Source organism: Canis lupus, chromosome 1 (genome assembly GCF_011100685.1).
Source record: "Canis lupus familiaris isolate Mischka breed German Shepherd chromosome 1, alternate assembly UU_Cfam_GSD_1.0, whole genome shotgun sequence".
NCBI classification, from domain to species: Eukaryota; Metazoa; Chordata; class Mammalia; order Carnivora; family Canidae; genus Canis; species Canis lupus.
Genome location: NC_049222.1, coordinates 122908675 through 122920960, shown reverse-complemented (window position 1 = coordinate 122920960; position 12286 = coordinate 122908675). Strand labels below are relative to the sequence as shown.

Here is a 12286-nt window from a genome sequence, read left to right as displayed (position 1 = left end):
CGCCCCTATTAGGATGTTACAGATTGCGGAGACAGTAATGGACCTTCATGTTTTATTAAGTAGGTACAATTAGCAGGGTTTGGGGATTTGGGCCCAGGGGAAGGGGTCATGGAAAAGGAGGCAGAGGGGATTAGAGGTTTTCATCGCCAGGTACGTAGTGAAGAAGCTGTCTTATGGAAAACAGGACTTCCTTTCCTTTTTGGCTTTTTTTTTTTTTTTAAGATTTTATTTATTCGTGAGAGACAGAGACACAGGCTCCATGCAGGAAGCCCGATGGGGGACTTGATCCCAGGACCCCAGGATCATGCCCTGGGCCAAAGGCGGCGCTAAACCGCTGAGCCACCCGGGCTGCCCTTTGACATTTTAGGTTTATGGTGTTAATAAAACGTCTGTGCTCAGATGCAGTTTAAGTGGCTGAACAGGAAGGTCAGGGAGGGGATCTAGGCGAGTCATTAGCAACAGGTGATGGTGCAAGTGCATTAGAACAGCGGGCCAAGAACACTCATTCCGACAAATGTGCACATTGACTTCCAGGAAGTACATAAAATGCAGGATTTAGAGGACACGAGAATATAGAAAATGCCATTTCAGCTCTGTGGGAACGAAGAATCACTTCTGACAAACAGTACGCTCCCGTTGTTCAGAAAAATCCAAGGCACCAATAGCACATTGTAATCCTCAACCATATAAACCAAATAAGGACAAACGCCCTCTCCACACGCAGATGGAGTCAGGTTTTCGAAGAGATGCTCAAAGACCAAAGCGAATGCGACATCAAAAAACCACGCTAAGCTTTTTGGAAGGGTCGGGTCATTTTCTCTAACCACACTCTGTTTAAAGCGTAATAGAGAACCTCAAGATTGTCCCAATCTCTACTCCCAGTAAAAAGAAGTACCTGCTAACGACCCGGTGTTAGGAGGCCAACTGGTCAAATTTCCTAAGTAATTTCCCCCTAATATCTAGGATGTTGTTTCACTGAAATAATCAGAAAGCTAACACACCTGCTCTACCCATTTAGCATAGTATCAAGTAATACTAGTCTTGGCTGCTTGTGGGATGAAGCCTTCTTTTATTTATTTTTTTATTTATTTATTTTTATTTATTTATGATAGTCACACAGAGGAGAGAGAGAGAGAGAGAAAGAGAGAGAGAGAGAGACAGAGACAGAAGCAGGCTCCATGCACCGGGAGCCCGACGTGGGATTCGATCCCGGGTCTCCAGGATCATGCCCTGGGCCAAAGGCAGGCGCCAAACCGCTGCGCCACCCAGGGATCCCGAAGCCTTCTTTTAAAACCTACGTGGGGTACTGGGATTTAAGTTTAACATCATTAGTCAAGCTCTCACAGAGGACAGAAGCAGCCCAGCAACTCCAGCATAGAACACCCGGGACACAAACCTTCTCTCTTTGTCCCCCGCAGGGGTAGTCCCAGGGCAGCGGTTGTGGCATTTCGAACACGAAAAGATGAAATATTTTGAGGTATCCCTTAGGGTGGGAGCGGGTAATAATGGGGTATGAGCACTTCTCTTCAAGGGAAGTGCTGTGGACATTTTGGCAGCAGTTTTTAGCTCGCGGACCTGTGTTCCCACGGCCCCACCCTCCGCCCCAGGACCAGCATCCTCCTCCAATCATTGTGACAATCAAATAACGGCCACACCCGCCCTGGGCAGGAGGGCTGCCCCTGGTTGAACTACTGTTGTAAGGCTGGTCCAGCTGATTAAACTGCGGCCCCAGCATGAACACGGACTACACGTACCCATACTGCTCGTGCGTGGTGATGGGATTTCACTACTTTTAGCCAACTAGCAACGCTTGGCACTTTTTGTCTTACGTTTACACCTAAATACCAGAACATTAAGTACCATTATTATAAGCCCCATTCGGCACACCTCATTTTCTTTCTAGAATGGTACAGAGGAACCAAAGGTCTGCTCGCAAGCGTAAAAACTGTGATGTTTCTTCATACACTTAGCTGCTGTTTTCAAGACTGGAACCCTGGATGGCCAGTTCCCTTTGGAAGCCCTAACACTTACCTAGTTAGCACGTGATCAGGGACGGACCCGGGGTGTTTCTGGCTCACCACCAAACACAGAGCTACGGCAAACTTATCGAAGTAGCTGTGGTTCTCGGCAAAGGGCAGAGCCCAGTCCCAGGACCCGGGGAGCCTGTCAGATCCCAGGCTCGGTTCACGTGTGGAACTAGAGGCAGAAGGGAAGGAGGGAAGGAGGGAGGGAGGGAGGAAGGAGGGAAGGAAGAGGGTGTGAATTCTGAGGTCTCCCAGGCCCACTTCCACTTCACGGTGAAAAGCGGTGACTGCAAATCCAACTTAAATACCCCAAAATGTAATCCCTGCAGAAAGGAACCAGCAGCATCACGTTCACGCTAACAGTATTAGGTCTCAGGCACGCTATCCCTTCTTGCTTCCTGACAGGGCAGATGCAGGATCAACGGGAACATGAATACCCACACCAGATGGAGGAGGGACAGCAGCACTGCCCTTCTGGAAATCTTTTCTCAGGGAATATCCCACCACTGCCTCTTAGAACTGCATTCTAATTACTTACTCACCTGAGTGAAATATAAAAATTCCCGACCCGTCAAACAGGAAACCGGCCAGCTAGAGCAGAGGCTCAGCCCCATAGGGACTCTCCCATAGACTACATGGGACACCGTCCACAGCTTCGGGGAGGAGGGGTGCGCAGGTGGGGCGGACACGCCTAGCCAGGACCCACGTGCAAAAAAAAAAAAAGGGAAACCTGGATACCGTATTTCCTGCCAATGCCATAAGCATCTTCCAGGACTCGGAAATGATCTGCTACTTGCACCTCAGTCTAACCATTAGCTCTGCAGAATCTGTGTCGCAAACACAAAGGCAGATAAAGGAAAACGCTGATCACAGACTTCACAAATATCTTGTACACCATTCTATAGTTTTTAATTAGAATCAGCTATCAAAACACCGCAATTTTGAAGTCTTTGAGCTTAGCAATGTTTAACAGTGGCTTTATTAGGTGAATGCTTGAAAGTATTCAACATTAAACTCAATTTACTTCACATCGTTTGCAAGTACATTATTAGCAATTCTTAAATATTTCAAATCAACCCAAGTGTAGATGGCTTCCTTCTAAGTCTTCTGAGGGGACAAGAAGACCGAAAGGAGCCTAGAACCTGAGTCCAGGTCTCTAACCCACAATCACCATGTCATCACCAGTGAACTCATACGAAGGAACCTCAAGGTTGAGAGGGGCGGGCCCCTTCCTGATCCTGCCAGAAGCATCATAGTGTGACCCATGGCAAGGGCAGTAATAACCACCAAAATCTCCTGCATTTGCAATGGGTACACAACCGAGATGAGTGCAGACACCTATCAGGATAACCCATTCAGGTTTCTTTACTCGATCTAAATCGTGCTGTGGGTCCCTCAACTGGGACACTTCGACTGCAGCCTCCTGCTCAATCTCCTTCTTGGTTCTATGGCGCACAAACAGCGGTTTTCCTCTCCACTTGAAAGCCATGTTCTTGCCTTCTGGAATATCAGATAGCTTGATTTCGATTTTCGACATGGCCAACACATCCGCAGAAGCACTCATGCTGGAAACAAACTGGGAGACGACATTCTTGGCGGCATACGCAACACCTATGCTAGTTGTTGCTGTTATCAAGTAGGAGAAACCTTTTCTAGCCTCACTGCTCTCTTTTGAGGACTTTGTGCCATCTAACACTTCAGCGCGTCGGTAGTCAGAGAAGTCGGGCACTCTGATGTCTGTGTGGGAATAACGAATGGAAGCAGGGACTGCAAAATAAACACAAAGTTAAAACACAATTAGAGGAGTACCCTGGAAGGGACATACATCAGGAAATAGCCTTTGTGAGTTCATAAGCAAAAATCGAGGTATAAAAACTGTGAAATGGCACGCAGGGATCTGAGAAACTGTCAGGCTGGCAGTGCCAGCACATAACACACCGACCCCACAAGCAGTCAAAGAAGTGTCATCTTTTGAGGCCCTCGGAACATCACCGCCGGGCCAGCCTGCTCAGTGACATAAACGGTCAGGAACGCGTATTTTGTGCGCTAGATACGTCCTACCGGATCCCTACGGTAAAGTGGCTTGGGAAAGGAAAACCTTGGGAGCACCGTGGGGCGCGCCTGCAGCAGGACACACGGCGGAGGCGGCAGCACCGCGGCTCCGGGGCTCAGGGTCGCGGTCACGGTCAAGGTCAGGGCGGGGACAGCGCGGGTGCGGCTCTGCGTCCACCTGCTGCCCACCTGACCTGCCGGTGCAGCCTGGCTCTGGGATCTGGGGCGAGCTCTGGGCTCCACTACCGTCTGGGCTCACCGCGCGGAGGCCGCGCCCGAAGGTGCAAACCGCAGCTCCAGCCCCCACGTGGGGCGCAGCCGGGCCCGGGCGGCCACCGGCAGGGGGAGGGGGGCGCGGGGCGGGGGACGCGGGGGCGGGGGGCGGGGAGCAGCGCGCTCGTGGACTTGCCCGCCCGGGCCGCCGTGGCCCGCTGGCTGGGCTCGGTTCTAACCTCGGGCGGGATCGCCCTTCTGGACACGGGACACCTGAAGCTTCCCCCCGCCTCCCCACCTGCACCTGCACCGCCCCGTCCAGGCCCCCTCCGCCCCCAAGTGGTCCATGTGTCCTCCTCCAACGCGGACCTCGCTGCACACACTGTGCACCAGCTGTATGCGCGGCCCGCGGCGCGGGGAACAGGACAGCGGGGTCCTCCCGGCTCCCCCCCCTGCGAGGGCCTATGGATGGGCTCGGATGGGCACGGACGGGCTTGCACTCTGCACACACTGTGCACCAGCTGTATGCACAGCCCGCGGCGCGGGGAACAGGGCAGCGGGGTCCTTCCGGCTCCTCACCGTGCGCAGGCCCGCGGATGGGCTCGGGCGGCCCCAACGCGGACCTCACGCTGCACACGTTGTGCACCAGCTGTATGCACAGCCCGCGGCGCGGGGAACAGGGCAGCAGAGCCCTCCCGGCTCCCCACCCTGCGGGGGCCCGCGGATGGGCTCGCACTCTGCACACATTGTGCACCAGCTGTATGCGCGGCCCGCGGACGGGCTCGCGGTCCGCACACGTTGTGCACCAACTGTATGCGCGGCCCGCAGACTGGCTCGGACGGGCTCGCGGCCTGCACACATTGTGCACCAGCTGTATGCGCGGCCCGCGGACGGGCTCGCAGTCCACACACATTGTGCACCAGCTGTATGCGCGGCCCGCGGACGGGCTCGCGGTCCGCACACGTTGTGCACCAACTGTATGCGCGGCCCGCAGACTGGCTCGGACGGGCTCGCGGCCTGCACACATTGTGCACCAGCTGTATGCGCGGCCCGCGGACGGGCTCGCAGTCCACACACATTGTGCAGCAGCTGTATGCGCGGCCCGAGAACGGGCTCGGACGGGCTCGCAGTCCGCACACATTGTGCACCAACTGTATGCGCGGCCCGCAGACTGGCTCGGACGGGCTCGCGGCCTGCACACATTGTGCACCAGCTGTATGCGCGGCCCGCGGACGGGCTCGCAGTCCACACACATTGTGCACCAGCTGTATGCGCGGCCCGCGGACGGGCTCGCAGTCCATACACATTGTGCAGCAGCTGTATGCGCGGCCCGAGGACGGGCTCGGACGGGCTCGCAGTCCGCACACATTGTGCACCAGCTGTATGCGCGGCCCGCGGCGCGGGGCCAGGCCGCGGGGAACCTCCCGGGCGCCGGGGCGGGCCGAGGCCGCAGGGACGCGCCTGTCCCCGGGTCTCAGGAGTGAGTGGGCCCCTCGCCGGGGGAAGCAGGCGGACCGAGGCCCCGCCCCGCGACCGCGCGACCCCGTGACCCCGCGACCCCGCCGCGCAGCTGCCCGGGCGCCCCCCGCTCGCGGCCGCGGGAAGCGGGGCCGGACGCGCCGAGGAGGAGGCAGCGGGCCTGCGCCGCGGGGCCCAGCGCGACCCCCCGGCCCCCCGCCCCCGCCCCCGCCCCGCTCACCCGTGAGCCCCGCCGAGGCCACCGGAGCGCGGCGGGCGGCCTGGCCGCTCAGCGACTCCCGGCACAGGAACGGCCGCCTCGCGTCCAGCACCGGCGGCTCCGGGGCGGCGGGCACCGAGGCCGGCACCAGGGGCCTTAGGGCGCCCGCCACCCCGCGGGACGTGGCCGACAGGACGGGCGCGAACGGGCCCGAGCGCGCGGCCACCGACAACATGGCGACTGCGCTCCAACCGCCGGCCGGTCACTGGGACGACCTTCCGCGCACTGCGCACGCGCCAAGCGGCCCGGAGGCGCACCACCCGTGACGTCAGCGCGCCGGCCTCAGCCGCTCCCCCGCACGGTGGGAGGAGCCCGCAGGGGCGGGGCCAGCGCTTACGCTCAGGGCGGGGCGGGGCCAGCAGGGGGCGGGGTCTCGAGGGGGCGGGGCCAGGGGCGGGGCCCTACCGTCCGCACCTGCGCGCCCCTGGGTCTGTAACCTGGGATCTCCTGGATACAAAGTGGCAGAGGAGGCCCAGAGCCCTGTGGGTCCGCCTTGCGTGCCTCCCGGGAGCAGCCTCCTCTGCAGGAGCCCGGGGGCGGGAACAGGTCATCGTGATAGTTTAGATGGGGATACTCGCAACTCTTCACACACGCGCGTGTGTATTATTACATTACAGACGCGCTCTCCTAGAGACCTGGTAGGGCACATGCACGTGCATTAGGTCACACGTACTCGTAAAACCTGCGTCAGAGCCCAGCATAGGGTGAGCGTTACGTGTGCGCTGTGATGGTTATTAGCACCATCGAACTACAAAATAGAATCTTAAAAAGGCCAAAGACTCACCGGCGAGGCTCAATAATGGTAATGACGATGGTGATGGCTTAGGTGTGTGATACAAACATTTACTACGTGTTAAATGTTGTGCATTACCTTCTTTCATTGGCAGGCAAGGTCCCTGTGAAGTAGCAGCTGCTTTACTGATGAGGAAACGGATGTTTAGAGGGATCATGTGCCCAGGACAAGAGCCAGCAGGGGCTGGAAGGGGCTGGTCTGTCCTCTGAGCCTCCGCTCTCAACCACCACCAGTTTCCCTAAGTGAGATTTTAGGGGGTGCAGGGGTGGGTCCCTACATCACTTTCTATCGCACGGTAAGAAAGTTACTTCCATCAGAAGACTTGAACGAAAAGGAAGTAACTTTCTTCCTTCTCGTTCCAATCTTCTGATCTTGCCACGAGCAAGTCCCGGCTCGGTGCTAATCTATTAGCCAGTCTCTCCTTTAGGAGAATAGGCCTGGACCTCAAAGCCCTTGGGTAGCCGAGTCAGCAGATAGAGGATGTGATAATGGCATTTCTTTTCATGGTATTTATTTTGTCTCCATACTGATTTCCCAATGACTATAGCGAAATAAAGTTTGTTTTACATTTATTTAGGTCACAGGGAGTTGATTTAAATGTTAGGTAAATGACGTTTCCCTGTGCCATGTGTGCATGGGCTCTGGGACCTTGGCAAGTTTCCTGACCCCTCTCTGCTTTGGTTTCCTCACCTGCAAAATGGGGTTGCTATCGATGCCCCCCGCCCCCCGGAAGGAGTAAATGTACTGATACGTGGAACACACGAACCGGGAGCCCCACCTGCTAAGCACCGAGTTTGTTGGTGTTGCTTTTGTCCGACACATCACCCGCCCCCTCCGAGAACCTTCCTCGGATTCCTGATGCCTCGCTGTCGTTCCTCTCCCTCGGTCCCCAGCCCACCGACCTCTTCCTCCTGGACCTTTCTCAGGGTCTAAGGCTTGGCCACTCTTATAGCCCCAGGGACTCTGTTGTACTCTCAGTGCTGGAACTGGCCTCCTCAGGAGCTACTCATAGGTCCCCTCATAGGTCTGGTCCTGGGCTCGCCCCGGCAACAACCCTAAAGGTACGAGCGGACACGTCCACACACTGTACACAGTTTGAGTGCTCTACACAGAGTAGCACACCTCATATCACGACGGCCCTTTGAGGTGGGTAAGAGGAGGCGAGGATGGGAAGAAGAGAGGAAGGGAGGAAGGAGACTTCACAAGGCCCTCCCCGCGGGGTAGGCAGAGTAGAACTTGCTCGCCCAGAGTGTCCAGACTCCGCATTAAATCAGTTTTCCACTCACAATAACAATCCTAAAATGACAGCGTTTATTGTCAAAGGGTTGTTTTAAGGATGAATTGGACTGAGATACGTAAAGTGCCAAGAGCCACGCCTGGCGCACAGTAAGTGCCACGTATATGTCCTTAACAACAATAAAAATAACTCTTGCCATTTTGTGGAGGTAGAAACTGGGACTCAAAGGTGACAAACCGCCGACCCTAGGACGCGTCATTTCCGTCGGCCTTACTGCGATAGCGTTGACGACGTGTGTACGTTTAAGGTGTGCACGCTGTGTGGACGTGAGGCACGTCTAGTGCACCTCGATTACCGGCATGGCATCAGGTGACACCTAGGCCAGAACACAGAATGATCATCCCTTTTGGTGGTGAGGACACCTACCATCCAGTTTCTTGGCAATTTTCAGAGACCGGATACGCTATCGTGACTATCATCGCCGTGCTGCGTGTCAGATCCCCAGGACTTACTCGCCTTCTAGCCGGAAGCTCGTGCCCTGGGGACTGACCTCTCCCCGTCTCCCACAAGCCCCACCCCTAGGAACAGCACTCTACTCTCTGTTCCTGTGAGTTCCTCTTCTCTGGATGCGAAATACAGGTGAGATCGTACAGTATTTGTCTTTCTTTACCTGAGTTATTTCACTGACCATAGTGCCTTCGGGGTTCATCCATGTTGTCCCAAATGGCAAGATTCCCTTCTTCCTCAGGGCCCTATAATACTCCCCTGGGTGTATGTACCGTATCTTTTTTGTCCATTCATCCACTGGCAGACGTTAGGTTGTTTCCGTGAATAATGAGCACGGGAGTGCCCGTCATCTCCTTGAGATCCTGCTTTCATTTCCTCGCCCTACACACCCAGCACGAGGACCGCTGCATCACACGGTAGCTCTATTTTTGATTTATGGAGGAACCTCCGTGCTATTTTCCGTAGTAGTTGCACCAAATTACATTCCCACCAACAGCGCACAAGGGTTCCCTCTTCTCCACATCCTCACCACCCTTTCTTACACCTTATCTTCTTGATAATGACCGTTCTAACAGGTGTGAGGTGACATCTCATTCTGGCTTTGATTTGCATTATCCTGATTCCTCGTGATGTCGAGCACATTTTCACGTTGCCCTTCGTGTATCTTCGTTGGGAAAATGTCTATTCAAATCCCCTGCCCATTTTTAAAATCCAATTATTTGTTGCTACTCAGTTGTATGAGCTCTTCATATAGTCTGACTATTAATCTCTTATCAGATATATGATTTGCAAATATCTTGTCCCATTCTCATGTTTGCCCTTCCATTGTGTTAATGCTTTCCTTGGCCGTGCAGAAGATTATCAGTTTGACATACCCTCGCTTACTAATGTTGCTTTCATTGCTTGCGCTTTTGGTGTCGTACCCAAAAAAACGTATTGGCAAGACCAGTGTCAGGGAGCTTTTCCCCTATGTTTTCTTCTGGGAGTTTAATAGTTTTTGTTCCTGTGTTTAAGCCTTTCACACATTTTGAGTTCACTTTTGTGGGCGGGGTAAGATAGGGGTCCAGTTTTGTTCTTCTCCATGTGGGCACCCTGTTTTCCTGACACCGTCTATTGAAGCTACTACCCTTTCCTCCTTTTAGTATTCCCGACCCCCTGCCAAATATTCGTTGGCCATATATGTGAGGGTTTATTTCTGGACTCTCAATTGCGTTTCAATCTTCTTAAATTTGCTAAGGCCTGCTTTATGACTTTTCATATGATCTAAGCTGAAGGACGTTCCACGTGCAACGACACACGCACTGTTTCTCCTAATGGTACCCCATAGTCCTATGGCCTTCTTCTTTCCGTTCTTCTTTTAAATTGCTGCTCCTCTGATTGGAGAATCTCAACTGATCTGTCTTCTAGCCGATTCCTTCCGCTTGGTCGAGTCTGACGTTGATGCTTTCTATTCAATTTTTCCATTCATTTTATTCTTCAGCTCCAAAATTTGTTTGGTTCTTCTTCGTGTTCTTGTATCTCTTTGTTCTCCTCATCTTGTTCTTGTATTGTTTTCTTGCATCATTAACTTGTTTATCTGTGTTCTCTTGCAGCTCTCTGGACGTCTGTGGAATAAGTATTTTGAATTCCTAATTGCACAATCCCTGGATCTCCGTGTCCTTGGGGCCGGTTACTGGAGGTTGACTATATTCTTCTGGTGGGGCCGTGTGTCTCCAATTCTTGGTTGTCCGCGCTGCCTTGAATCAGTTCTGTGCATTTGAAGAAGCCGTCACCTCTTCCAGACTTTGTGGACTGACTTCAGGAAAGGAAGACTTTTATCTGTTGTGACCCTGGGTCTGGTGATGCAGGACACCACACTTGGAGGCACGCAGCAGCCCTGGGTTTATGGGGGGAGGTGGTGGTGGTACGTGTCATCTCCTTGGCTCAGGGGTCCAAAAGCATCCACAACTTTGTGATCCTTCTGCAAGGGCCGCTGGCACCCTTCGTGGTACTGCCGTGTTCAGTGTCCAGGCATCGTGGCAGGCAGTGGCGGTGCCGGAATCAGTGCTATGCACACACTGGTCTGTGGTGGCCAGCCACAGGTGTCTACACGGGGGCAGTGGCCAGTGGCAGACACAAACATAGTGGTGAGAGTCAAGGCAGGCAGCAAGAGCCAGGGCCAACTATGGACTCATAGGCAGCTGGTGGGGCCCTGGCTGTTGGCACACTCCCCGTGGCTGCGGTCTCCCTTCAAGCATGAGCACTGCAGAGAGGCCAGTGATGGGCATCAGGCCAGTCACATGGATGCACAGCTGGAGGGGAAAACTGCAAGCACACACCTGGTGGTATGGTGGGCGGTCATCCACAGGGTTCCAGGCTGGCACCTTGCCCTTGTGCAGCCTCAGAGGCCTGAGCTGGCTGCCCCTAGTGCCGTTCCTAAGCTCCAGTGGGGGCGAGGGGAGTGGGCTGGGAGGGACTCGGGTCGCTGGCACCATCAAATGTGATACCTGTGGGTCAAAGACTGCCGAAGTCTGCAGGGGCGCCGCAGCAGCTGTGCTGGCCATTTATTCCTTCAGTGGAGACACCTGCTGCGGTTGCCTGCAGGGCAGGTCGTTGTGAAGCCCGGCGCTCCCGCTGCATTGCTGATGTTTTTCTTCCGTGTCCGTAGCCGTCTCTACACGTGTCCACTTCGCCATTCTGATGCAGTGAGACCGAAGCCGGACCTCCGTGCAGCGCCCCTGAAAGGCCGGGGGAGCCAGTGGCCGTCCCTGCTCTCCCTTTCCCGGCACGGACAACTCCGCCAGGCTGGGACATTTCCTCTCGGCACCGAGCAGTGCCAGCTTGCGGGATGGGTTGACTTAAGTACAAGGAAACTTGCTTTCTTCTTTTCTTGTGCAGTTCTTCTCAGGCTTTGTGTTCACTACGTTGCTAGAGTTTCCTGAGTGGACCCCAGACCCATTCCAGAGCTGCGTTCGAGGTCACTGTCTTAATTGTTGACCTCGTAGGGGAGATAGAGGCTGAAGTGTCCCATGTTGCCATTTTGATGACATCACTCCCGCAAAGACAGGACATCGGAGCCCATCGGTCTAGGTTCCGGTCCAGAGCTGCAGCAGGGGAGAGCGTAACTCTGGCCGAATATCTGTCCTCTCGTGGGAGATGGAGCCCGGAACCCAGGAGTGGCAGGCACTTTGGAAGGTGGGCCTACGTAAGTCATTCTGGTTTCCATGGCTGGGTTCTTGTTTTGTTTTATTTTTAACTAAGCTGTTGGCTTTCATGTTCCAGCTCCTCTATCCTGGAATGCTGCATCTTGGTGGAGGCATCTGGAGGCAGACGACCTGGTTTGCATGTCAGCTCTGCCCCTTACAGGTTGTCTCCTAGAGCCCACAGCTGTGTGACTTTGGGCAATGGTGAGCTTCCGATTCCTCATCTGTAAAACGGGGATAAAAATGAAATTGCTGTAAGAATAAAAGAAATAGGGATCCCTGGGTGGCGCAGCAGTTTGGCGCCTGCCTTTGGCCCAGGGCGCGATCCTGGAGACCCGGGATCGAATCCCACGTCAGGCTCCCGGTGCATGGAGCCTGCTTCTCCCTCTGCCTGTGTCTCTGCCTCTCTCTCTCTCTCTCTGTGTGTGACTATCATAAATAAATAATTTTAAAAAATAAAAAAAAGAATGAAAGAAATAAAGCCAATGAAGTACTTAGTCTTTGGTACACAAGAGCCTAATAAATGTTATTTTTTATAAA

The 12286-nt window shown here is 54.4% G+C and overlaps 1 protein-coding gene and 1 long non-coding RNA gene across 4 annotated transcripts; one reads left to right on the top strand and one right to left on the bottom strand.

Moving 5' to 3' along the window:
* Nucleotides 1-2907: 2907 nt before the first annotated feature.
* Nucleotides 2908-6241, bottom strand: UQCRFS1 (ubiquinol-cytochrome c reductase, Rieske iron-sulfur polypeptide 1). The gene is made up of 2 exons (XM_038529554.1): nt 5989-6241; nt 2908-3791 (listed from the first exon to the last, which is right to left on the bottom strand). The coding sequence occupies exons 1-2, from the start codon at nt 6200-6202 to the stop codon at nt 3181-3183; spliced, it is 825 nt and encodes a 274-aa protein (XP_038385482.1). The 5' UTR covers nt 6203-6241; the 3' UTR covers nt 2908-3180.
* LOC102154158 lies at nt 6223-12053 on the top strand. Of its 3 annotated transcripts, none has more exons than XR_005354833.1 (4): nt 6223-6328; nt 6915-8696; nt 10157-11738; nt 11826-12053. It is a non-coding gene; the product is annotated as an uncharacterized LOC102154158 (long non-coding RNA). The 3 variants fall into 3 exon arrangements; XR_005354832.1 differs by lacking the exon at nt 6223-6328 and having other exon boundaries at nt 6412-7062; nt 8509-8696; XR_005354831.1 differs by lacking the exon at nt 6223-6328 and having other exon boundaries at nt 6412-8696.
* Nucleotides 12054-12286: the final 233 nt, after the last annotated feature.